The 26,438-nt window shown below is 41.0% G+C and overlaps 1 protein-coding gene across 4 annotated transcripts in view; it reads left to right on the top strand.

The window, feature by feature from the left end:
- The window catches only part of PLCE1 (phospholipase C epsilon 1), a 322,822-nt gene that overhangs the window by 243,550 nt on the left and 52,834 nt on the right, over window positions 1-26,438 (top strand). For 3 of the 4 annotated variants that reach the window (XM_078434608.2, XM_060641977.3, XM_078434609.2), the window contains exons 9-19: window positions 5,056-5,238; window positions 7,428-7,545; window positions 10,222-10,378; window positions 12,972-13,094; window positions 13,180-13,316; window positions 15,975-16,213; window positions 17,797-17,858; window positions 17,941-18,106; window positions 21,697-21,804; window positions 23,145-23,261; window positions 25,248-25,406. In XM_078434608.2, coding sequence (XP_078290734.1) covers window positions 5,056-5,238; window positions 7,428-7,545; window positions 10,222-10,378; window positions 12,972-13,094; window positions 13,180-13,316; window positions 15,975-16,213; window positions 17,797-17,858; window positions 17,941-18,106; window positions 21,697-21,804; window positions 23,145-23,261; window positions 25,248-25,406 — 1,569 coding nt within the window. The remainder of the gene's footprint in view (window positions 1-5,055; window positions 5,239-7,427; window positions 7,546-10,221; window positions 10,379-12,971; window positions 13,095-13,179; window positions 13,317-15,974; window positions 16,214-17,796; window positions 17,859-17,940; window positions 18,107-21,696; window positions 21,805-23,144; window positions 23,262-25,247; window positions 25,407-26,438) is intronic. The other variant, XM_060641978.3, reaches the window with a different exon arrangement.

Genomic DNA, 26,438 nt, shown 5'->3' with positions numbered 1-26,438 from the left:
TGCTCCATTTGTTTCCTTTCCCATCTTCCAGCATAAAGTAGCTGAATGAACACCTAGGGTGTACTTGGTCTCTCATTCACCCTGGCAGCCTTCAGTTTTTGCTGAAGAAGGCACCAGCTGAGACCAGAAACAGCAGAAGAGGTAAGAGGCACGGCTGGAGCAGAGACAGGAAGTGACCTGGAGCCAACTCAGCCCTTCCCAGTTGCACACACAGCAGCACCCCTCCCTTCCCTGCAGCCCCCACTCCTCCACCACTGCATGGGAACAAGCCGTTACGGTGTAATGGCAGAACGGCTCCATCTACTTCAGTCACTTCTGAAAACAGGTGATGGTCTGCCTCAAAACATTGTTCTGCATGAGCCGCCCAGGAAGACAAGGCAACATTTCTCAGAAACAGACACTCAGGATTTTTATTAAGTGAAACAAACTCAGCGACTGATTATTTTCCCATCTTGTAGACCAGCTCCCAAATTGTCTCAGAGAACATCAAAAAGATCCAAGTTGGTATTTTAAGAACAAAAAGTCAAATAGGCATCATGTTAAATGTCCCTCTTGGTGATTTATAATACCTCTTAGCACACTTAAGGCTCTTGAGAAGTCCTAAGGTACAAAAGAAATGGGTTTAAATGTACCTGTAAGTTAAAGAAATTTATGAACAGTCTCGGGTTCTTCCAAACTTCTATTAACAGCCCTGTAAGAGTACTTCTTTCTCCCCAGTTTGGAAAGGGCTTATGTAGAATGTAATTTTCATGACATCAGAGTCTTCTTGTGTGATGAGTGTGTGAAGCTTCTTTCAAATAGAAGTAGTTTAGTACTAGTAAATGCATTTGATCAAATGGAAATACTAACAAGAGATAAAGGAAAAAAAAGAAGAAATAGTAACCTTTATAATACAGCCTAGGAATACAGGAAAATAAAAGAAAGTAAGCTGCGAGAGATTTGATGTGAGGTATAGGAGAAAGACTGGTTTCATGAGTTTTGGCTTGAGCTTACCCAGGCAGAGCTGAGAACCCATAATCCTGGGTATTTGGAAAGATCTCTGGGAAGCTGAGAAGGTCAAAACAGGGGTATCAGGTACAATTTGGTTGTAAGCAACAGAAATAGATTCTTGCTATCTTCTGGGGTGGGGGGGGAGGATTTATTCAAAGGATTAGATACATTTAACAGTACTTAAAATATCATATACAAAGATAATGCCAAGAGGCAAAAGTGCATGTATAATTTTTAAGGAATCAGCTTCCTAATCCTAATATCCACATGAACTTCTTTTATTTTCCTGTATTCCTAAGGCTTCATTACAAGTATCACAATTTCTTGTCTTTTGCTTTACCTCCTGTTACAATTTTCATTAGATCACTTTACATTTACTAGTATTAGAATACTCTCGTATCTGAAAGTAACTTTTTTCTAAAACTGAGAATGTATCTTCACTCACAATAGCTCTTCTTCCAAATTAAAAAGAGAAGGTATATCCTTCACCCATCCCAATCAAGTTTTTGTTTGTACAAAATACAAGAAAGAGTCAAACTATATTTTGCTTCCCAGAAAGTCTCCTTTAAAGATTAAACAAAGGCATCTGCCTTTTCCAGGCCTAAAATATTTCTATTAAGGGTAAAGCTTGACCCATGTTAGGATGTTCTGAATTTAGAAATACCAACGCATTGGAGGCTGATTCTTTTATACGTACATGATATGGGTCTATTAAATTTTTTTTTATTAAAGATTTTCTTTTTTTAGAGCAGTGCTAAGTTTACAATAAAATTGAGAGGAATGTACAGAGATTTCCCATAAACCTCCTGCCCCCCACCCATGTCCCATTGTCAGCATCACTCACCAGAATGGTACATTTTTTTACAAAGGATGAATCTGCATTGATATATCATAATCATCCCAAATCCACAGTTTACCTTAGAGTTCATTGTTTAGGTTTGTACAACAATGTAATGGCATATATTCATAATTATACTATCACATGGAGTATTTTAACTACCCTAAAAATTCTCTGTGCTCTACCTGTTCATCTCTTCCTCCCACCCTACCTCATCCTCCACCCTGCCCCTGCAACCACTTATCTTTTTATTGTCTCCATAGTTTTGCCTCTTCTAGAACATCATATAGTTGGACTCATACAATATGTAACCTTCTCAGGTTGGCTCCTTTCACTTAGTAATATTCATTTAAGATTCTTGCATGTCAGGGCACCCGGGGGGCTCAGTCGGTTAAGCGTCAGACTCTTGATTTCTCTCACGCCATTATCTCACAGTTTCATGAGTTTGAGCCCATGTCAGGCTCTGTGCTGACCCTGCAGAGTCTGCTTGGGATTCTCTCTCTCTCTCTCTCTTTCTCTCTCTCTCTCTGTCTCTCTGTCTCTCCCCCCCTCCCCTGCTAGCACTCTCTTTCTCAAAATAAACAAACTTTCAAAAAAATTATTAAAATAAGAGGATTCTTGCATGTCTTCCCATGCTCATTTCTTTTTATTGCTGAATAATACTCCAGTGTGTGGATGTACCATAGTTTATTTATCCATTTACCTACTGAAGGACATCTTGGTTGCTTCCAAGTTGTGGCAATTATGAGTAAAGCTAGCTGCTGTAAATGTTCATGTTCAGGTTTCTGTGTGGACTGAAGTTTTCAACTGTTTTGGGTAAATACCAAGGAGTGTGATTGCTGGAGCGTATCTTAAGAGAATGTTTACTTTTGTAAGGTGCTGCTGCGCTGCCTTCCGAAGTGACTATGCCATGTTGCATTCTCAGTAGAATGAATTCTTGTTCCTGTTACTCCACATCCCCATCAGCATTTGGTGTGGTCAGTGTTCGGGAGTTTGGCCAGGTGTGGAGTGGTGTCTCCTTTTAGTTTGCAGTTTCCTGATGGTACATGATGTGGAATATCTTTTCATGTGTTTATTTGCCATCTTTATCCCTTCTTTGGTGAGGTGTCTGTTGAGGTCTTTGGACTATTTTTTCATTGGGTTATTTGTTTTCTTATTGTTGAGTTTTAAGTTCTCACTGTGTATTTGGGATAGCCATTTTTTTAAGTTTATTTATTTATTTTGAGAGTGAGAGAGAGAGAGCACAAGTGGGGAGGAACAAAGAGGAAGAGAGAAAGAATCTCAGACAGGTTCCACATTGTCACCACAGAGCCTGATGCAGGGCTCGAACCAACAAGCCATGAGATCATGACCTGAGCCAAAATCAAGAGTCGGACGCTTAACCGACTGAGCCACCCAGGCTCCCCTGGATAACCATTCTTTATCAGATGTTTCTTTTGCAAACATTTTCTCCCAATCTGTGACTTGTCTTCTAATTCTCTTGACAATGTCTTTCCCAGGGCAGAAGTTTTACATTTTAAGGAAGGAGTCTATTAAATTTTTAAAGATGTGTTAGTTAAAACCCATAAATAGAAAAAATAAAACTTCTACAAAGGATTAGGTAGTTAATTCAATAACGTAGGTAAAATTTATTTATGAAATTGTGTCATGAAATGTTTATTCCACTTTGAAGTTAATTGTAGTGACTTATTCACAGGGACTATCTTGAGCAGGACTGCAACAAGAAACAATGATCTCCAGCCATTTTCATTCTCAGTATCACTGTATTCAAGATTCATTTTCCAGGGAGGGAGATTCTGATTGGCTTATTTGGATCTTATGCCAACCATTGGTCAAGGGAGGATGTTTCACCTTTTCATAGATTCAAGACTGTATCCAGAGGAAAAGAGATAAAGTAAAACTGGGGTATGGTCAGAGAAAAGAGAAATGATTAATGGACAGGCATAAATCCCAGATATCCACCATGAGAGATCACCAAAAGATATCCCACGTTAAGCATTCAAGTTACTCAGCATCCTGGGATCCATAACAGGATGCAGGAAGTGGGAGGTCACAACTCAAGTCATAAAATCAAATAGTTATTGAATGTTAGGGTAAAGGACCAAGCACACACACAAAGACTTTGTTATTTACATAGTGTCTACAACAAAGCAAAATGTATTCACAAGAACTTCTTTGGAATTGCAAAGGAGGGCTGGCCTTAAAAGTTTGTGGAAAGTAAAAACAGTACATGGAAATTAATTCTGAAATGTCCATTTTATACAACCTGTGAAATATCATCCATATTGTCTTTAATTCATATGTGACTTTTTGTAGTTTTATTCACTGAGCCTCCTTACTTACAGAGAGAATTGTTGACCATTATTTAGTTAATTAATCTCTGCTGCTATTCAGCTCATTTGCATGGTGTTATCTTATGAGAAGGAGCTATTGCAAAGCATTGCATGCCCCTTAAGTATCTTTTCACTGCTCATAGCATCATAATATGCGTGATGTAGAGTCCCCTGGGCTCTCTAGTCTTGGGTATCAGTCACTCAAGAGGACAGCAGCCCAACTATTTTATTTATTTATTTATTTATTTATTTATATTTATTTTACTGAGGTATAATAATTGATACATGATGTTACATTACTTTCAGGTGTGCACCAACTATTTAATAATATATTTTCTCTGTGGTTATCTCCCCAGAGCCCTCCAAAGTAAATTTCACATATGCCACATACTCTATATTTCAAATCAAACTGTCCCAACCATCAAACTAGAAAAAACAAAACCTGGAATGATGCAATACAAATAGAACTGGGTTTTATTTAAGTAGATTCACACACACACACACACACACACACACACACACACACACACACCTTAAGTCCTCCAGAGCCCTAAAATGCAAAATGCATCTTCGTGAATGTTCCTACATTCTGGAATGTAACCTCTGAAACTGGGAAGGAAAAGTTTTTTTAATCCCACTTGAATGTGGCCCCCTTGAAGCACATCACTTACTGGAACTCAGCAGGGATGTGACCAGGACAACAGAGGATATGATGAAATTCCCAACAGAGAGTCCTGATGGTTAGAAAACAGAACCACTTGGGTGGCCAGGTCACTAGTCTTCAGTAACTGCCTGTGCTCCTCCACCTCTGGGAATTTACTAGAAGCCATTCATATATATACTTCCCCATTGCTTGCTGTTCCTTTAAGTGTTCAGAATGTGATTCTTTTACAGGAAGATGGACGGTACGAAGGCCCAACTTTGGCTCACGCCGTGGAGTTGTTTGGTGGCAGGCGGTGGAGTACACGAAACCCCAGCCCTGGGACATCAGCAAAGAGTGCCGAGAAGCCCAATGTGCAAAGAAACAACACCTTGGGCATAAGCACTACCAAGAAAAAGAAGAAAATCCTTATAAGGGTAGAGTGTTACTTGTTTATCAAGCACCAAACCCAATCATCCAGCACCATTTATGGTCTATGTCGCCAGAAACTACCTTAGATCATTTGGGTTGGGGACAAGATGCTCAGGGCTTACTGAGCATCTCCTGGTGCCAGGCCCCTTGTTAAGAATGGAGTCAGCACCAGGAAAAAGTCAGGGGCCACGAACAATGAGTATTCAGTAAGAGTCATTATCAAGCTATCCACAAAGTGCTCTGGGAGGAGAGAGAAGGAAGATTTAGGGCTAGGACGCAGGCAGAACAGGGAAGCGGACAGATGGGTCATGAAGGGTGTATAGGATTTGTTAGACAACACGGGGGAAGCATTTCTGGCAGAGGAGGCAGCAGGGAGACATGAAAAGACTTGGCTTGTTCAGGGAAGCACATGTAGTTCCAGGTTCCTGCTCCAAGCTGGAACACAGGCTCTGTGGTGGGTAAGCAAAGGCTAAAAAGACCAGGGATCAGGTTATGAAGGTCTTACAAGGCCAAAATGCTAAATGTAGAAACTAACTTAATTGTCAAGAGAAGCATGTCCATCCATGAATGAAAAGGTGATGTATACATATAACGGAATGGTGTTCAGGCTTTCAAAAAAAGAAGGAAATCCTGTCATACTACAGTGTAGCTGAACCTTGACGACATTATCCTAAGTGAAATAAGCCAGTCGCAAAAGGACAAATGCTGCATGATTCCACTTCCGTGAGGTACCTAGAGTGGTCAAACTCTTAGAAACAGAAAGTGGAATGGTGGTTGCCAGGGGACAGGGACGGGGAGGGGGGTGCTATAGGGGGAGTTCTTTTTGATTGCGTATAGAGTTTCAGTTTTGTAGGAGGAAACAGTTCTAGAGATCCGTTGCACAACGAGGCACGTAGAGGTAACACTACTGTAGACTTGAAAGTGGTTAAGCTGGTAGACTTTACGGGGGCACCTGGGTGACTCAGCCAGTCAAGTGTCTGACTTGATCTGGGCTCAGGTCATGATCCCATGGTTCGTGGATTTGAGCCCCAAATCAGGTTCTACACTGATGGTGCCGAGCCTGTTTGGGATTCTCTGTCTCTCCCTCTCTGCCCCTCCCCTGCGCGCGCTCTCTCTCTCTCTCTCTCTCTCTCTCTCTCTCTCTCTGAAAATAAATAAATAGACCTTTAAAAAAAAAAAAAGAAGAAGAAGGGGGCACCTGGGTGGCTCATTCAGTTGAGCGTCCAACTTCGGCTCAAGTCATGATCTCACAGTTGACGAGTTCGAGCCCCACGTCAGGCTCTGTGCTGACAGCTCAGAGCCTGGAGCCTGCTTCACATTCTGTGTCTCCCTCTCTCTCTGCCACTCCCTCACTCATGCTCTGTCTCTCTCTGTCTCAAAAATAAATAAACATTTAAAATTTTTTTAAAAAAAGAAGTATTGGTCTTATAAAGTTGATATACAGCCATGACTATCAGAAAGAAACAAATCTTCAGGTTCCCCAAAAGCTTTAAAAAAAAAGTTGGGGGGCACCTGGGTGGCTCAGTTGGTTAAGCATCTGACTTCGGCTCAGGTCATGATCTCACGGTTTGTGAGTTCGAGCCCCACGTCGGGTTCTGTGCTGACAGCTCAGAGCCTGGAGCCTGTTTCGGATTCTGTGTCTCCCTCTCTCTCTCTCTGACCCTCCCCCATTCATGCTCTGTCTCTCTCTGTCTCAAAAGTAAATAAATGTTAAAAAAAAAAAATTTAAAAAAAAAAGTTGGTAGGCTTTATGGTTTTTACCATGGCAGAAAACATTTGGTTAGTTACCACTATATATTATATATTAGACTATATATGTTATCACTATAACACAATAATATATTTTCTCCATGGTTATCTAGAAAAAGTCCCACTCTTTGCATATTAGAGGCTGTTGATGCCTAAGCCGAGCTTTGTCTGCTTCATATTTGGTCTCTGTGATTCCAGGGGTCTTTTGCCTGCTCTTATCAGCCCTCCCTGTGCCCTCCCCCTCCACCTCCGAGTGCTGCTATATAGCAAAAACAAGTGGGATAGTGTATTGTGAGAATACTTGGTCAGCCTTCACAGGGGTCTCTACTGGTTTGGGGCCAGGGATATTGAAGGCAGTCAGAAAATAGGGACGCACCTGAGCTAAAGCAGTGCCAGGAGGGAGAGAAACACAGAATAAGAGGTATCGACACATGTGTGTTCCCAGGGTGAGAGTGGAGAGGCAGCCGACGATGAAATGGCCACCCGAAAAGCCAAAATGCACAGAGAGTGTCGCAGCCGGAGTGGTTCTGACCCTCAAGACATGAATGAACAAGAAGAATCAGGTAAAGCCACATGTTGACATTAGAGATGTTTTATTTTATAGGGAAAAATATGCATTTGGTTTTCAATTATGATTTAAGTCTTGAGTGCATTCTTAACAAAACTCTTTGTCTTGTTAAATATACTTACCTTTGTATTTAACTAGATGATGGAACCCAAGGGGTATTTCGGCAAGTACAGTGTACTTCAAAGAAGATTATCATTAATTAACTAGGCCTTATAGACAGGGGATGTGAGATATATAAAATACAAGGTGGAGGATTAGACCAGTGATTCTCAACCGTGACTGAGATTTTTTTTTTTTTTAACATCTGGGGGCAAACCACTAAATACCTAGGAATAAATCTAACCAAAGAAGTGAAAAATCTATACACTGAAAAGAAAGCTTATGAAAGAAATTGGAGACACACATACACACAAATGGAAAAACAGTTCATGCTCATGGATTGAAAGAACAAATACTATTAAAATGTCGATACTACCCAAAGCAATCTACACATTCAGTGCAATCCCTATCAAAATAACACCAGCATTCTTCACAGAGCTAGAACAAACAATCCTAAAATTTGTGTGGAACCAGAAAAGACCCTGAAGAGCCATAGCAATCCTGAAAAAGAAAACTAAGCTGGAGGCATCACAATCCCAGACTTCAGGCTATATTACAAAGCTGTAATCATCAAGACAGTATGGTACCGGCACAAAAAAAGACACTCAGATCAATGGAACAGAATAGAGAACCCAGAAATGGACCCACAAACATATGGTCAACTAACCTTTGACAAAGCAGAAAAGAACATCCAATGGAAAAAAGACAGTCTCTATAGTATGGTGCTGGGAAAACTGGACAGTGACATGCAGAAAAATGAACCTGCACCACTTTCTTACACCATACACAAAAAGAAACTCAAAATGGATGAAAGACCTAAACGTGAGACAGGAAACTATCAAAATCCCAGAGGAGAAACAGGCAAAAACCTCTTTGACCTCAGCTGCAGCAACTTCTTACTTGACGTGTCTCTGGAGACAAAGGAAACACAAGCAAAAATAAAATATTGGGACCTCATCAAGACAAAGGCTTCTGCACAGCAGAGGAAATAATCAACAAAACTAAAAGGCAACTGACCAAATGGGAGAATATATTTGCAAATGACATAGCAGATAAGGGGTTAGTATCCAAAATCTATAAAGAACTTATCAAACTCAACACCCCAAAAACAAATAATCCAGTGAAGAAATGGGCAAAAGACATAAATAGACACTTTTCCAAAGAAGACATCCAGATGGATATGAAAAAATGCTCAACAACACTCATCATTAGGGAAATACAAATCAAAACCACAATGAGATACCACCTCACACCAGTCAGAATGGCTAAAATTAACTCAGGTAACAACAGGTGTTGGCGAGGATGCAGAGAAAGAGGAACCCTTTTGCACTGCTGGTGGGAATGCAAACTGGTGCAGCCACTCTGCAAAACAATATGGAGGTTCCTCAAAAAATTAAAAATAGAACTACCCTACAACCCAGCAATTGCACTATTAGGTATTTATCCAAAGGATACAGGTGTGCTGTTTTGAAGGGGCACATGCACCCCAATGTTTATAACGGCACTATTGACAATAGCCAACGTATGGGAAGAGCTCAGATGTCTATTAACTGATGAATGGATAAACAAGATGTGGTATATATACACAATGGAATAGTACTCGGCAATCAGAAAGAATGAAATCGTGCCATTGCAACAACATGAATGGAACTAGAGTGTATTATGCTAAGTGAAATAATTCAGTCAGAGAAAGACAAATATCATATGATTTCACTCACATGTGGAATTTAAGAAATAGAACAGATGAACATAGGGGAAGGGAAGGAAAAATAAGATAGAAAGAGAGAGGTAGGCAAACCATAAGAGACTCTTAAATACAGAGAACAAACCGAGGGTTGCTGAAGGGGTGTTGGTGGGGGAATGGGCTAAATGGGTGAGAGACATTAATGAGGACACTTGTTAGGGTAAGCACTGGGTGTTATATGTAAGTGATGAATCACTAAATTATATTACTGAAATCATTATTACACCACACGTTAACTAACTTGGATTTAAATTTTAAAAAATAATATAAATAAATTAAATAAATAAATAAATAAATAAATAAATAAATATCTGGGGGTGCCTGGGTGGCTCAGTCAAGCATCTGACTTCAGCTCAGGTCATGGTCTCACCATTTGTGGGTTCAAACCCCACCTTGGGCTCTGTGCTTATAGCTCAGAGCCTGGAGCCTGTTTTGGATTCTGTGTCTCCCTCTCTCTGCCCCTCCCCTGCTCTGTCTCTCTCAAAAATAAATAAACATTAAAAGGAAATAAATAAATAAATAGATAGATAGATAGATAAAATATCTGGATGCCCCTGGCCACACCCCAGCCAAACTGATTCCAGCACCCTCTGGCTGGGACCCTAACATCTCTATATTTTTAAGTTCCCCGAATGATTCTAATACGCAGCCAAGGTTGAGAACTCACCACGTTAGTCCATTCATCAGAATGTTTTGATGTTTCTTGTATAGAGATTGCCTGCATAAATTGATTCGCTCAGACATTGAGAAGCATCTTTGGTTTTTCTTTGATCTCTAGGGAGAGGATAACTGGTGTCATTGTCTCGTTTCTGTCTTTCTCTCTCACAGAGGCAAATGCCATCATGAGCCCTCCTAACACTCTGCCTTCCAGAAGAGCCCACTCTTTGACCACGGCTGGGTCCCCTAACTTGTCTGCCGGGACATCATCTCCCAACAGGCCAGTGTCTTCCCCTGTGCTGTCTTCTTCAAACAAGAGCCCGTCCAGGTGGGGCCTTAACATGATTAAACAGAAGGACCCTTCATATCATTCAAGTTATGTCAAAGGGCATCTTCCAGTGCTCTGTGGAAAGCCTCTCTCTAATTTTGAGTAACGATTACATTGAAAACTGAAAAACCCACAATTTTTAAATACTTCCAATTTCCCTGATTTTGCACTCCTACCTTCTCATATTACTATAATTACTCCTAATTATTAGACTAATCCTTCAAAGGTCATAGCAGTAACAAAACCTGATCTATGATTTTCTGAAGTTGCTTTGTCGAATATGGTAGCCACTGGCCATGGTGGGGTGGGGGCTGGGGGGATAATAATAACTATTTAAATTCAATTTTAAATATATTAAAATTAAATAAAATTTAAAATTCAGTTCCTCAGTCACACTATGCACATTAAAAGTGTTCCATAGCTACAAGTGGCCAGTGGCTACAATACTGAACAGTGCAGATATAGAACACTTGTTTCATTGCCAAAACTTCTATTGGATAGCACTATTCTGAGGAATAAATTAAGTTTTAATAGAAGCCACTTTACCCTTTGCTGATAGGTGAAATATATTTTATACCATCTCATACATAAGATACATGTCTGTAGAAATGAATGTATTAGAGCAAATTGGGTATGCTAGGTGTAATTCTAAAGCTGGTATTATAGTAAGTTACTTATAAAGTCCATGTAAATTACAGATTTGAAACATCTACCCTCTCAGAAGAAGTAATATTAACATGAAAGCTTTCCAAAGGAATTAGAATGCCACACAATCTCCCTCGACCCCTCAAAAAGTTTAAGAAATTCAGAGGTTCAGACAGAACCAAGATAAAATAGGCACTCTTTACTTTATCAGAGGGATTGGAGGAGGAAATGGATCTGTGTAGACACTGGCTTTGGAAACATTATACACACACACTTTCTCTCTTTCTGACGCTCTCAAGGAAGTTTGCTACTGATAAGAACCCTACATGTAGTAAATCATCTTTTAAAGGGAAGCATTCTTTTACAATGTGAATAATGAACATAATTTATGCCTTATACATTCAGATTTCTATACTCAGTGAAACTGGGTCAAAGGTACATGGAAATTCTTTGTACCCTCTTGCAACTTTTCTGTCAGCTTAGGTTTGTAACAAAATTAAGAGCTACAAAGAATCAGAATTCTGTACGTGCTGTTTCAGCCTGTACAGTATCCTGGATAAATAAAAGAGCCAGAGAACTTAGATTGAGTGGCTTCTCCTTTATTTCAATCACTCAGGAGCAGGAAAGGGAAGGCCAGAGTAAGGGAGGAAAATCTTTCCAAAGAGGTAGAACTAATATGCTAGATGCAAGATCACAGAGCCCTCCCACAAGAAGACAGGAGTCAGTGCCCACCGAGTAAACTACAACAGAAAGGCAAGGAAGAAAAATCACCCCGAATGCTGTTCAAGGAGAAGGCAAGGCTGAGCCTTAGAAAGGGAGACAGTGGACAGAGTTTCCTAAAGGTTCCTGCAGACAGTGGCAAATGATAAGCCACCTTATCCAACCTTTTTCATCTTCCTGAACCTCTACCCTCTTGTTTCCAACACCACGGGGGATCGACAACCCATGCCTACAAAGGACTGTAAATCCATCCTTTTGTAATTTTCGTCCATGTATAGAGGTGAACTTCAGATGTCAACGCAAAATAACTTTCCATGAACAAACACGGTTAGCAAGATTGAGGATAAACTGGCTATTCGTTACAACCTTCTCTGTACTTATATATTTGAAACATTTCAAAAAGTCAAAACAATAAAATAAAGCACAAAAAAACAAAAATGAAAAAAAGGAAGATCCTGTTTATTTATTTGACTAAAAACCAGCCAAAATATTTCTTAAATTATCTTGTCAGGGAACAAGTATAGAAAATAAAAATGTTGTGAAACAGCTAGAGTGAGGTTTTGACCTAGTGACTGGTATTTTTATATTGAATATACAGCCTTGGCAGGTGCAGATATGTTCTAGGCAGAGTTGGCTTCTTTCCATTCTTAATATTTTTGTGACTCACATTTTCCATTAATATTAAAAGTCCTTCCTTGTTTTCATCTAATAACTGGTGAAGAAAGGAAAAAGAGAAGACATTGATATGGACTTTTTTCTCCAATGTGTTTCTATAATTTAGAATGTAGGAAAGAACATGCATAATTTCCCATAGGCTATACTTGAGTAATTTGGAAAAATTACTCAATTTTTGGAAAAAATTGAGCACTTTTGGAAAAAAAAATAATACTGATTTTTCTTGAGAAACATTGAATTTAAGTTTTTTCCCCCCATCGACCTGTGATTCCAAAGAACTGTGTTAGTTAGTAGAGTAACATTACCCTTAGCCTCGTGGCCCTATTGAGTAGGCTGTGAACATGACACGGTTTCACTGAATGAGGTGTTTGCTCTGACACACTATAGATTAGTTTTGAGAGAAGTGAAAAGAGGGTCTGGAAAACAGCCTCAATCCTGAATGGCCTGCGGTCATTTGCAGGCAAAGACATTTGCAGGTCTTTGCTCATGCGCCGTCAGAGGACGTCCCTGGGGCACAGTGGCCATGCCTGTTAAGGCCATGTCTTTGTTGCAGTGCTTGGAGCAGCAGCAGCTGGCACGGGCGGATCAAAGGCGGAATGAAAGGTTTCCAGAGCTTCATGGTTTCAGACAGTAACATGAGCTTTGTTGAATTCGTTGAGCTGTTCAAATCATTCAGGTACGGCATGCTGTCTTCCTGCCCTTCCTCAGCCCCCCATCTTTGTAAAAATACTAAACGTGAGTGTTTTCCACTCCCCGCCCAGCGTGAGGAGCCGCAAGGACCTGAAGGACCTCTTCGACGTCTACGCCGTGCCCTGCAACCGAGCCGGCTCCGAGTCGGTGCCGCTCTATACCAACCTAACAATTGACGAAAACACCAGCGATCTTCAGCCTGACCTAGGTTTGTGGAATGGTTTTATATTTCCCGTTGAGACCTTTCTATCTAAAAACAAAGATGAGAGGTCCAGTCACACGAACCCTCAGCCAGTTCCACATGGTGTACTGTTCCCTGCGGTGTGATGAAACGCTTTGAGGATTGTTTCAAGGTGCCTGGGGGGGGTAGGTGCTACCGGCATTTTCAACAAGGAAATGCATCATGGTCTGAGTCTGTTTATGCATTCCAGGATATTTAATCAATAGAGTCTTCCAGTCATTCTGATGATGGAAAACCCTCTCCCACCTGTGTCCAACGTCCACTAGGTGTGTGGTGCACCACCCATGTCCTCCCCGCCTACAGGCCGACGGTGCTCAACCCCAGGGTGAGGGTGTCTGTCCGTTGACAAGAGGTGTCTTTAGTGACCCGAGAAGAGCACTCCTGCTGAACATCCAGGGCACTTGTCTTAGTGGGTAAACCAAGATGTCTGCCTCCTCTGTCCCACTCACCACTACCACCGTCACCAACCACATCAAAAACCCTATGCTGTCATCACCACTGATGCATTGTCAGCCTACTATTTTTCTCTTCTGTTCTTGCTGACAACTAGAAACACAAAAAAGCAGAAACAAGAGAAACTGCCCTCTTTCAGTTGCTTTTTTATTACTTAAAAACTTACATTATCCTCAGCTAAGAAAATTCACCTTTTCAACTTTAGTCATAAAATGTGCATAACTATGGATTAGTCAAGTAGTTGTACCTTTAAAAAAAATCTTTTTAAAAAAATTTTTTATGTTTATTTATTTTTGAGAGACAGAGACAGAGTGTGAGCAGGGGAGGGGCAGAGAGAGAGAGGGAGACACAAAATCCGAAGCAGGCTCCAGGCTCTGAGCTGTCAGCACAAAGCTCAATGCGGGGCTCGAACTCACGAGCCATGAGATATTGACCTCAGCCAAAGTCAGATGCTTAACCGACTAAGTCACGCAGGCGCCCAAAAATTAACAGACGTTATTTTTTAGAGCAGTTTTAGGCTTACAGAAAAATGATTGTAAAGTACAGAGAGTTCCCGTATACAGTTCACCCTGGAGCAAAGCAAGGGTTAGGGATGCGGATCCCCCATGCAGTCAAAAATCCAAAGGGTTAACCTTTGTCTCCCCCAAACTTAACTACTAATAGCCTGCTCTTGACCAAAAGCCTTAATGATAGCAATAACAGTTGATTAATCCATATTTTGTATGTATATCATGTGTTATATTCTTATAATAAAGTAAGCTAGAGAAAAGACATTATTAAGAAAATTATAAGGAAGAGAAAATACATTTACAGTATTATACTGTGTTTATCGAAAAGCTCTGCATACACGTGGACCCACATAGTTCAAACCCGTGTTGTTTAAGGGTCAACCATACTCTCCCCTCCCCAACATACACTGTTTTTCCTATTATTAATATCTTGTATTAGTGTGGTATGTGACAGTTGAGCTGATATTGACATGGTATTAACGACTGAAGTCCACAGTTGAGTGTTCACTGTGTGGTACATGCTATGGGCTTTGACAGAAGTATAAGCACATGGATCTACCATTACAGTATCATACGCAATACTTTCAATGTCTTAAAAATCCCCTGTTCCCCACCTTTTCATTCTTCCCACCTTCCCTCTGAACCCCTTTTTACTGTCTCCATAGTTCTTTCTTTTCCAGAATGTCATATAGGTGGAATCATACAGTTTGTATGTAGTCTTTTCAGATTGGCTTCTTTCTCTTGGCAGTATGTCTTTAAGGTTCCCCGATGTTTTTTCACAGCTCAATAGCTCATTTCTTTTTGTCACTGAATAATACTCCACTGCATGGGTGTACCACTGTTTATCCATTCACCTTTTGAGGGACATCTTGGTTGCTTCAAAGTTTTAGCAATTATGAATGAAGCTACTATAAATATCTGTGTGCATGTTTTTGTGTGGACATAAGTTTTCGACTCCTTTGGGGAAAAGCCTGGGAACGCAGTTGCTAAATCGTATGGGTAAGCCTGTGTTTAGGAACTGCCAGCTTCTCTTCCAAAGTGGCAAGAATTAAATAGAATAACTGGCCATAAATGTGGTGCCAATGTGGAACATTGCTGGTCAAAAGGCAAAATGGCACAGCCACTTTGGAAAAGAGTTTGGCAGTTTCTTACAAAACTTAACATACTCTTACCATACAATCCAGCAATTGTACTCCTTGATCAGTTTCAATTCCACATCAGTTGAAAACTTATTTTCACCCTGAAACCTGCACACAAATGCTTACAATTACATTCCTGAAGTACAAAACAACTGTAATTTTAAGGGTACACCTTCATTGTCTCTAAAAGCAAGACTGCAGTTATCCTCAAAAACCAAAGTTCAAATTCAGCCTGAAGTCCCCAACTGAATGTATATTTAGTTTTCATCTAAAACCCTGAGCTCATGGGCTTTCAAGATCATTGACCTCGTTCTCTCTTAGTTTCTTTTATTTATTCATTGATTCATTTTTTGCTCCTTCAACTATGTGAAACCAGGGGTAGGCATGGAGTTTGATGGCTTGTTTAGACAGATCAGTGAAGAGTTTCTGCAGCTTACCAATTCCACAACGCCATTATCTCCAAAATGAACTTTGTGAAAGATTCTGGCTAACTTGTCCATGTTCTGTGGGTGGTTCTGTTTCAGATTTATTGACCAGAAATGTCTCGGATTTGGGGTTGTTCATTAAGAGTAAACAGCAGCTGTCAGACAACCAGAGGCAGATATCTGATGCCATTGCTGCTGCAAGTATCGTGACAAACGGCACTGGGGTCGAGAGCACATCCTTGGGCGTGTTTGGGGTTGGCATCCTCGAGCTCAATGACTTCCTAGTGAACTGCCAAGGAGAACACTGCACTTATGATGAAATCCTCAGCATCATCCAGGTTTGTACCCATTTCATATGCACATCTGGGTAGAGCCTCTGACTATTCTAATTATTTTCTGCTAAACATACTGTGTCTATACTTCTTTCCAAAGCCTTCTAGTCTGGGACAGAAACAGAGGTGCTTGATTTAATACCATACACACACACACACACACACACACGTCACACACACACACACACACACGTGTGTGTGTGTGTGTGACGTGTGTGTGTGTGTGTGTGTGTGTGTATAAGTGTCCTTATTTAACGTATAAGTATCATAGATCTCAAGCCTTCTCTCAGTGACTCTTATAAGGAATCAGTACATGATACCTTCTTGTTGTTCTGGCATGTAATAAAATTAGTAGACTAGGTTTTCAACTTCTTTGATCATTTCATGAATATTTATTAGCTCCTACTATGGCTCTGTTCCTGGACCTGGGAATATAGTAGTAAATAAGACCACATTCTGGCCTTCACCTAGTGGATGAGGCAGACAATAAACAAATACAGAGAGAATGTACTTTTAGGTATTCATGGGTTCTGAAAAAATCAAGCAGAGTAAGGGGATGCAGTGATGCAGAAGGCTGAGAGGAGTAAGCACAGGCCACCCTGAGGAGGTGAGAGTGGAGCTGAGCCCTGAATCAATAAACCATGTGAAGGTCTGCAAAAAGAACATTCCAGACCAGCAGGAACAAGCTCAAAGACTGAGACAGGAGCGAGACAACAAAAAGGCTGATGTAGTGGGAGCCACATAAGCCAGAGGCACAATGGTAGATGTGATTCCAGATGGGTAGGCAGGGGCTGAATCATCTTGGCATTTTAGGCCATGGTGAGGAGTTTGACTTTAGTCCGTGTGACATAGGAAGCTGTTGGAAATTTTTGAGCAGGGGACTAACATAATTTGATTTATGTTCTCAAGAGGTCACTCTGGCCCCATTGGAAAATGAACTGTGTTGGGGATGGAGTGGAAGCAGAGAGACCAGGTGGGAAGTTGTCACAGTAACCCGGCAAGATATGAGGATGGCTTCCACTAGAGGTTGGTAGGACATGGAGTGACACACTCACGATGGCTGCGTCACATGCTGCAGGATCAAGTCTAGGTTTTCAGCCTCCCTGTCAACCGATGGGGAATCAGTGGATTCAGTGTCCAGCAGTTGATCACCGGAAATGCTAGCGACATTAAGATGATGATCACATGGTCGGGTGCTCATTACACTGTTGTTGAGTACGAGCACTGTACTAAGTGTTCTCTGGGAATCATCTCATTTCAACTCTCACCAGCCCTGCCGGAAGCTGCTATTATTATCCCCATTTTCACCTGGATATGCCGATAACCATTTGTTTTCATATGAACTGTATTCTTTTCCCTCACTCTCCCTTTTTCTTTTAAATAAATATGCTTTGTATAATAAACACACGTATAATAAATGTTTTCTTTGGGACTAAAAAACTACCTCTTACTGTTACATAACTATATTAGTTCAAATATTTGGCTTAGATATTTCCTGATGAAAACAGAACATCTTTAAAAAATGATGTGGTGGTTTTTTTCCCCTTAGTTTCCTTTACCTAAATAACACTCTTTTGTGTCCCTTGCAGAAGTTCGAGCCTAGCGTTAGTATGTGTCATCAGGGCCTACTGTCATTTGAAGGATTTGCAAGGTAACCTTTAAAATATCTGTTGCCCATCATTTAAGAATACATATTTTTCCCACGCAGTCCTAAGAAAATTTGTTTCCTCTAGGTTTCTGATGGATAAAGATAATTTCGCCTCCAAAAATGATGAGTCACAGGAAAACATTAAAGAACTACAGCTGCCCCTCTCCTACTATTACATTGAATCTTCACACAATACCTACCTCACAGGCCACCAGCTCAAAGGAGAGTCCTCAGTAGAACTCTACAGCCAGGTACAGAATTCCACGTGACATGGGATTTCCATTATTGCTATAATTGCTGTAAGTCACAAAAAAATCTGACTTCTGACTCCTTTGAAGAACTTACAAACTATTATGTGTGAAATGTGAGGAAACATGATGTGTGGGAAAACTGCCTATACACGCTGTTGTTTTGTCTATTTCTTTTTGTTTTCTTTCTCCCTCCTATCTATACTTAACCTTTTTTCTAGGCACTAAAAAAAAAAGTATTTGTTTGAGACTCATAGCTTTTAAATCCTAGTTAGTCTGACCTATTCCTACTATAATTAGATTTTCCCATGGGAAAATTATCTGATCGTTTCACTAAATGCTAAATAAATCAATACAATGTAGTAGGAAAGCATAATAGAAAATACAGCTTTCTATGAAGTTATTCCCAAAATATTGTTTATTTTCATTTGCAGTTTGTTAGATAATCAATCCATCCCTATGGTAACCAACTTAAGGAACAAAAATCTGCAAAGACTATGAGCACTGTCCCTACACACTTAAATTCATGGGAATGTTCTTGGAAACTCAGAAGGGTCTCTGGACTAGAAAAAGCACATCCGTTTGACCTAAACACCAACTCTCAATGATCTGCATGTCAGTTGTCTCTGTTACATTTTCTGCAACTTCCTCATCTATGCTGCCTGTTTTCTGACCTCCTATAAGAAGAGTTCATCAGGAAGAAGCTAACCTAGGCTCAGGGAATAGAAGTGTGTGGTTGGGGGTGAGGTGGGGGGAGGATGTTTAAGTGTGAGAATTGTCATTGTTCACACAAACCCAGCAGAGCTGAGCTTCCTTCGTTCTCCTGATCAGTCCAGCTATTCCTCAACCATGGGTCAAATTCTGTCCCAAAGCTTATCTACTAAGGAATATGTATTTTAAACTCTAAAAATCTAAAGTACTTTAAACATTTATTTTTGAGAGTGTGTGCACATGCGCAAGCAGGGGAGGGGCAGAGAGAGATGAGGACAGAGGATCCGAAGCGGGCTCTGTGCTGACAGCAGAGAACCTCATGTGGGGCTCGAACTCGCAAACCATGAGATCATGACCTGAGCCAAAGTCAGACACTTAACCGACTGAGCCACCCGGGCACCCCTAAGTACTTTTATTTTGAAATGAAGATGTGTCCCTAGAGTAGTGATTTTCAAAGTAGGTGCTCTGTCCCGGGACCTCAGCTGGGGATGCTGAGATAAGGAAGCAGCAAAGTAGGAAGGCTACACCTCCTACCCCCACTGCAGCTGAAGTCCTGTTCTTTTTATGTGCTTTACATATGACCCTCCATTTGCACAGAGAATTCCAAGGTTAAAAGGAGTTTGAAATCTATTGTTCCAGTTCTAGGGGAAAGAAATGAAGTGTGTGTGTGTGTGTGTGTGTGTGTGTGTGTGTGTGTGTGTGTCTGTATCTCCCAGGAAAATGAATGAGCAGGGGCCAGTGTCCTAACTTTAATTCCTACTTCACTTCCCTATTGACCTCAAAGAGATTTTTTCTAACTCCTTAACATTACACCCCAAGTAGAGTCTTTGAATGAGGCATGAAAGTCCCTCAACTAGACTCAGAGAGGTTGTTAAACCTAGTGTGAAGATTCGTCATCCTTTATTTATCAGCACTCTGCTCTCCCTCAGCCCTCCTAGTTATCTCCTCACCTTACTCCCCGGGACAGATCGGAAGTGAGAAAAAGCCCTGTTTTTACCTGGAATTTCAAACCCTGGTTTTCTTCTTCTAGCCGTATGTGGTCTTTTTTTTTTTTAATATGAAATTTATTGTCAAATTGGTTTCCATACAACACTCAGTGCTCATCCCAACAGGTGCCCTCCTCAATACCATCACCCACCCTCCCACTCCCCATCAACCCTCAGTTTATTCTCAGTTTTTAAAAGTCTTTTATGCTTTGGCTCTCTCCCTCTCTAACCTCTCTCTTTTTTTTTTTTCTTCCCCTCCCCCATGGACTTCTGTTAAGTTTCTCAGGATCCACATAAGAGTGAAAACATATGGTATCTTTCTCTGTATGACTTATTTCACTTAGCATAACACTCTCCAGTTCCATCCACGTTGCTACAAAAAGCCATGTTTCATTCTTTCTCATTGCCACGTAGTATTCCATTGTGTATATAAACCACAATTTCTTTATCCATTCATCAGTTGATGGACATTTAGGCTAGGAATTTACCCAAGGGATACAGGAGTGCTGATGCATAGGGGCACTTGTACCCCAATGTTTATAGCAGCACTTTCAACAATAGCCGTATGTGGTCTTAATGTCAGGCAGACTTAGATAAATACCTTTAGTCTCTGCCTGCTAAAAACCATCTCATCTGCTGCCAGTCAGTGAGCGTTCTTCCCAGTGTGGCTCACCACAGACATGAAGCAGCCTCATGCTCCTGCTGGCACATGACACAGCCATCTTCAGCCCAAAGCAACACGCCTCTTGATGCTTTAGGTGTTGGGAGAAGCTGACATCCTTGAGAGTTTTTAGGCTGCAGAATCGGTTCCACCTGGGAGATAGGTCACCTGGGAAGACTGGGTGCTGCATGCTGTGCAATGGAAGACTCTAGCAAAGACGTCATAAAAAATATAAATATATGAGGGATTCCACAATCTGAGTTTTCTTGCAGCAACTCTAGTGGCCACTCTCCCCAGTATTGGATTGTTACCACATGGAAATAGTTACATGGAGTTTTAAACCAGTGAGTTGGCCCATTCATAGATACATCCGCCTCTTGGTATGCTTTGCCCTTCCAACACATGGACATCTTTTAAGATAGTTCACAACAGAGTCTACGGAGGAAGAGGCTGCTCCAAGCAAATATTACAGAGCTGCAACCTGAGCACGTGTCACGAGCTCTGCTTCCAGCTCTACATCTGGGATGGCAAATAGGTGTCATCTCCTCTAATTCATCAGGGTGTTTCCTGAAGCACTTTCCTGACGAGGTTGAGAGATAAACATACCAAAGCTTAAGGGGCAAGGATGTTGATTGGTTACTGATGATACCATGGGCATGGAAAAGGGCAGTTTGTGCATTATTTGCCTCTGTAGACAATAAGGCAAATCCTTGAGGACTGCTTGCTTCTAGTCTTAACGTGCTATGTGTTCCTAGTGAAGGCATTAGCTGATAGCAGAATTTGGGTCTAAACAGAGAGGATTTTATTCTGATTACAGTCGTACAAATGTTTAGCCAGGTCATTAAAGAATCAGTGGCCTCATTTCCTTTGGGCTGCAACAATAGCCCCTTCATCTCCACCGATATTTGCCCAGGTAGAGCACTGGCCTGGCTCTCTCATTTCAGGATGTACTGTGTGTAGGTCCCTCAAGGGACCATAGTCGCTGGGAAAATAGTCCTATGGTTTTGCTATCAAATTTTACCTTCTGATAGTATTCAGCTCTGGTAAAAACTCTTTCCATCATCATCTGTTGTCTCCCCTAATGAATTGCGGCTTTTGGCCCAAATGCAGGATTTATTTTAGATCTTACACCCTCCTGAATGTGAACACTGATAGGTAGAAGCACATGCCGGGCAGCATCTGAGGCCCTGTGTCCCTTTGCTCATGCGGGCTGGATGTGTTCGTTAATCACACAGGTCCTCCTGCAAGGCTGTAGGAGCGTAGAGCTGGATTGTTGGGATGGAGATGACGGGTTGCCCATCATCTATCATGGACACACGCTGACAACCAAGATCCCCTTCAAGGTAACGCTTCCTAACGGTCCCTAAATTCCATCAGGGAGTCACTGTCTTTGTGCGCCTTTTCTGTGAGTGACTCTTCCAATCACACCTTAAGTTGGGGTTCTTGTCCCGAGTCTGTAGACTTCCCGAAACTGTATGGGATGTGCACATGTCCGTTTTTCTGGTTCTAGTTGATCTAGAACTCCCATTAAGTTCTCACTCAACCAGAGCTTAATAACCAGGACCTGAAATGAGTTACCTTGTAATTATATTGTTGCAATTTTTTTTCTTAACGTTTATTTATTTTAGAGACAGAGAGAGACAGAGCATGAACCGGGGAGGGGCAGAGAGAGAGGGAGACACAGAACTGGAAGCAGGCTCCAGGCTCTGAGCCATCAGCCCAGAGCCCGACGCGGGGCTCGAACTCATGGTCCATGAGATCGTGACCTGAGCTGAAGTCGGACGCTCAACCGACTGAGCCACCCAGGCGCCCCTATTGTTGCAATTTTTACATCCTAAGATGATATATAAAAGGCAGGAGCTTTTCTCTTGCTACAGGAATTAAAGGTCATTTATCCTGGTGTCCTGCTGACAAAGACCAACATCATGTGTTGGGAGATGATTAAATAATATTACAAAGTAATGAAAATTGGTTCTACTTGGGGAAGTCGGTCACCCAGGAAGACTAGGCTCCTTGGATTATTGTTTTGAATTCTAGATAGTTTATTCATTCATTGTGCAATTACTATCCTCATTCAGTGTTTTTCGTTGTGTAAAATCATTTTTCTCTGAACTGTGGCCGGGCTGGAATGGAATACTATTATTTCTGTCTTATATGTAGACCGGATAGCTAAAATGCATTTTCTCTTTAGCTCATCTTCCTATTCATCTCTCCTGAAACTTTTGTACTCTATATTGAGAGAAGGAAGATTTGATAACTGTGTTTACGTGCACACATGAGTATATGTATATATGTCTTATTGTCCCAAGTAGATTGATTACAAACTCCTTGAAAACAGAAAAGTATCTTAAGCCTTATCATTTTGATGCTGTAACCAACACAGTGCCTTTTACCTATAATGTAATCAGTATACATACTGATTTATTAGATTTGGCATACTAATAAAATATATAAGTTCCTTATAAAGTATGTAAACAAAACTCAGTATGAACAGTTTAATGTATTCACAGAAAACTGCCTATCATCTTGCTTAATTTGATAATACCTTTGAAAAAAATAAAACCATTTTGGCCAGAATTTTCTGCATACAACAATTTATATGCTCTCTGTGGCTATAAGTAACTGGCCTTCTGATACATCTGGAGGACATCTGGACTCTAATGAGCTCTTCTGGCTCCTGTAGGAGGTGGTTGAAGCCATTGAACGCAGTGCCTTTGTCAACTCTGACCTGCCCATCATTATATCGATTGAGAACCACTGCTCATTGCCTCAGCAACGAAAAATGGCAGAAATTTTCAAGGTAAGCTATAAGCTAAGAGGCAGGATGGTATCTTGGCCTTTGTCTTCTAACTGTTGCTTTTATATGGAGCCACCATGGACCACATGACAGCTGGACCTCAGCCATGAAGCACAATTAGGGTCCCTCAGAGCTAAGAATTGCCATGGGAGCTTGGACTTTCTCTTGAATGGTCCATCTTTTCAGCTGAAGTGATAGAAGCATTGTTCTGTGGTCTCCTAACCATTTCCATCCAGAAAGCCTTAGGAGATAAGGAGAGACCAACTCTCCAATGCTTCTGGTACCACAAATCAGGGATGCTGGGATGTCACCTGTCAGTTGTATGTGGAAAACTGAAAATATCTCAGGGCAAATAAGTGAAATTTTCCTGTGTCTAACACTACAGATAGAGGGATCCAATTTGGCAAAGACCTTAGACCAGCCAAAACAGTTGCTATAACACTTGGTTCTTCCTTATATAGGCAAACTATCATGCAGACAGATTTAGGGGAAAATATTCCTTTATTCTTCCCCCTTCCTCCATTGATTGAGGCATTTATGGAAATAAGGCTATCAGGAGGAGGGAGGGGCATGGGCAAAGGAAAATGTCCCCAAATACTTATGCCAACAAAACTAATTAGCTTTTCATATTGACTTTTTTTTTTTTTTGCCATCATTTAGAATAATGATCTCAACTTTTTTTTTTTTTTTTTTTTTTTTTAGAGAAGTAGAATGTATGCACATGTGTGACTGGTAGGGAGGAGTAGAGGGAGAGAGAGAGAGAGAGAGAGAGAGAGAGAGAGAGAGAGAATATCTTAATCAGGCTCCATGCCCAGTGCAGAGCCCTAGCTCAGTCTCACGACCCTGAGATCATGACCTGAGCCAAAACCAAGAGTCAGACACTTAACCTAGTGATCCACTCAGGCTCCTCCTCAACTTTTTTGATTGTATCCATCAGTAAAATACTGTAGTATATGTATTCCTATTGTACACTTATTGACTTATTCATAAACTATACATATATCCTACTTATTAACATATTTTATACATTAATAAAACACACAAAAATAGAATATGAAAGGGAATAACATAAAAAGATGAAGTAAAGAATTATTCTTATACTATTATTTATTAATGGTACAAAATCCCTTTTGGTCTCATAAAAATTTTAACAATAAATGTATTACTGTTTTCAGTGGGAGTAATGTGATTGAAGACATTCATTGTTTTTTAAATTTGTGTGATCTGTGACTTGTATGTCTGGTTTTAAGTTTAGTTTATTACTTCAGTGTTTTATGTTAATGGCTGTAGCAGCTGATAAAGACAGACAGCTTACGAAGAAACGTGTGCAGACAGAACAGGTGCTCTTGCCAAATGGTGGTACCCATTTCTCAACTCCATTAATGAGGCAAAGATACATGAGACACTAATAAGCTTCATTTTTGTTCTTTTTTAGTTAAAAATTTACTAGAATTAGAAACTGCTGTATTTTCTACCCTCACCTCAATGGATTGTCTTGTGCCTACTCCCACCGCCCGCCTCCTTGAAGATACACATTCCCCTTCAGAGGCCAATGCTCATAAAATCTTTGTGAGAAGACTGTATAGCACATTCTCCCCATTATCTTTCAACCTCGTCCCCACTCCTTACCTACCTCAAGGTTTCTATCCTTTTGACATCTAACTCACATCTGGAACAGATTGTGTTCTATAAACCACAGCCTCTAATTGAATCTCCTTTTCTTTCTTTAGTGTATCAGACCCTAAAGGACCTTCCTAAATAGTTAGAGCTGGCCCCACCTGGGGAATGGCCTAGACCTCTCCTTCTGACCTTCCAGCCACCTCCCTTCCTTCCAGTAAGAAACTGTTGGCGGGGAGGAGAGACACCACTTCTTTCCTACTTTCTCTTCCTAGGATTTGCAGAACAATTCAACTGAGCTGAAATATCTCGTTGAATTACCCAAGCGTAGGTAAAAGGCACTGATCGTGTGTTTTCCTTTATTCCTTTCAGAGTGTGTTTGGAGAAAAACTGGTGGCTAAGTTCCTGTTTGAGAGTGATTTCTCAGATGACCCAATGCTTCCCTCACCCGACCAACTTAGGAGGAAAGTGCTCCTTAAAAACAAGAAGCTAAAAGCCCACCAAACACCAGTGGATATCTTAAAGCAAAAGGTATTCTCTCATCATAGAGGCTAGGGGTATGCTGTGTGCCCAGAACAAAGAAATCAATGTTATTCTTCTGACCTTTCAGAAGACCTGCAGGGTAACCAGTTTTGTGACAGTTGAGTTTCCTGGAATGACAAGTTTGAACTTTGGCTTTCCCTTTACTAGACTCATAAATACTGTCCCCTTCCTCACCTAGAATTTTATGTCATGAAATTAATTTCTCATGTAGAATGTATCTCATTATTTAAATTACTCTGAACAGGATAATGTGTGACTCTTATCTCTAGACCTAGACTTCATAGCTGTCAATCCCAAAGTGGTTGCCATGGTTCCCTTTAGGTAAAGCACCCCTATAGGGAACCCTCCCCCACCCTTAGAGAAGCACCCCACCCTGTAGGAGGAGCACTTGGACCAGGGGCTGTGACTCCTGAGGTCGGTAGTGGAATCCCAATACCAGCAGCCCCGTGGTCCCAGCATGGAAGTTGGCACAAGGTATCACCGTAGCTTGTGGACTCCAGGGCACTCCCATACCGATCTCACCCACAGAGATCTACTTCCCAAGTATCACAAACCTGCTTGTGTAAAGAGCCTTTGGCCCAAAGATCCATGAAGAAGTGTAGCTCCAGGGCCACTGAGTTCATATGCCAGGTTGCACTCATCACACAGAATGCCAGCTGCCAAACTATCTGTTCTATTTAGGCCTCTGTCTTTATTATTGACCCTAAAACACCACTTTTGAAACTTAACAACAAGAGTTGCTGCACGAAGCTCAGTACAGTGGTGCCGTTTCAGCAGCAGGGACGATCCAGAGCTCAACCTAGGTCGTGGCCAATGGCTCTTAATTTCTGTCCATGCTATCACCTCCAAGCCTCCAGGCCTTATTGCATTCCTGTTTCAGAGGCTTCCAGAGAACTGAGAAATTAGCAGAAGGATTCTTTTTTTTTTTTTTTTTTTAACATTTATTTATTATTGAGAGGCAGAGACAGAGCATGAGCATGGCGGGGGTCGGGCAGAGAGAGGAGGAGACACAGAATCAGA

Source organism: Panthera onca, chromosome D2, assembly GCF_046562875.1.
Source record: "Panthera onca isolate mPanOnc1 chromosome D2, mPanOnc1 haplotype 2, whole genome shotgun sequence".
NCBI classification, from domain to species: Eukaryota; Metazoa; Chordata; class Mammalia; order Carnivora; family Felidae; genus Panthera; species Panthera onca.
Note: the sequence above shows the minus strand (reverse complement) of the source record. Positions and strands in the feature narration are given on the sequence as shown.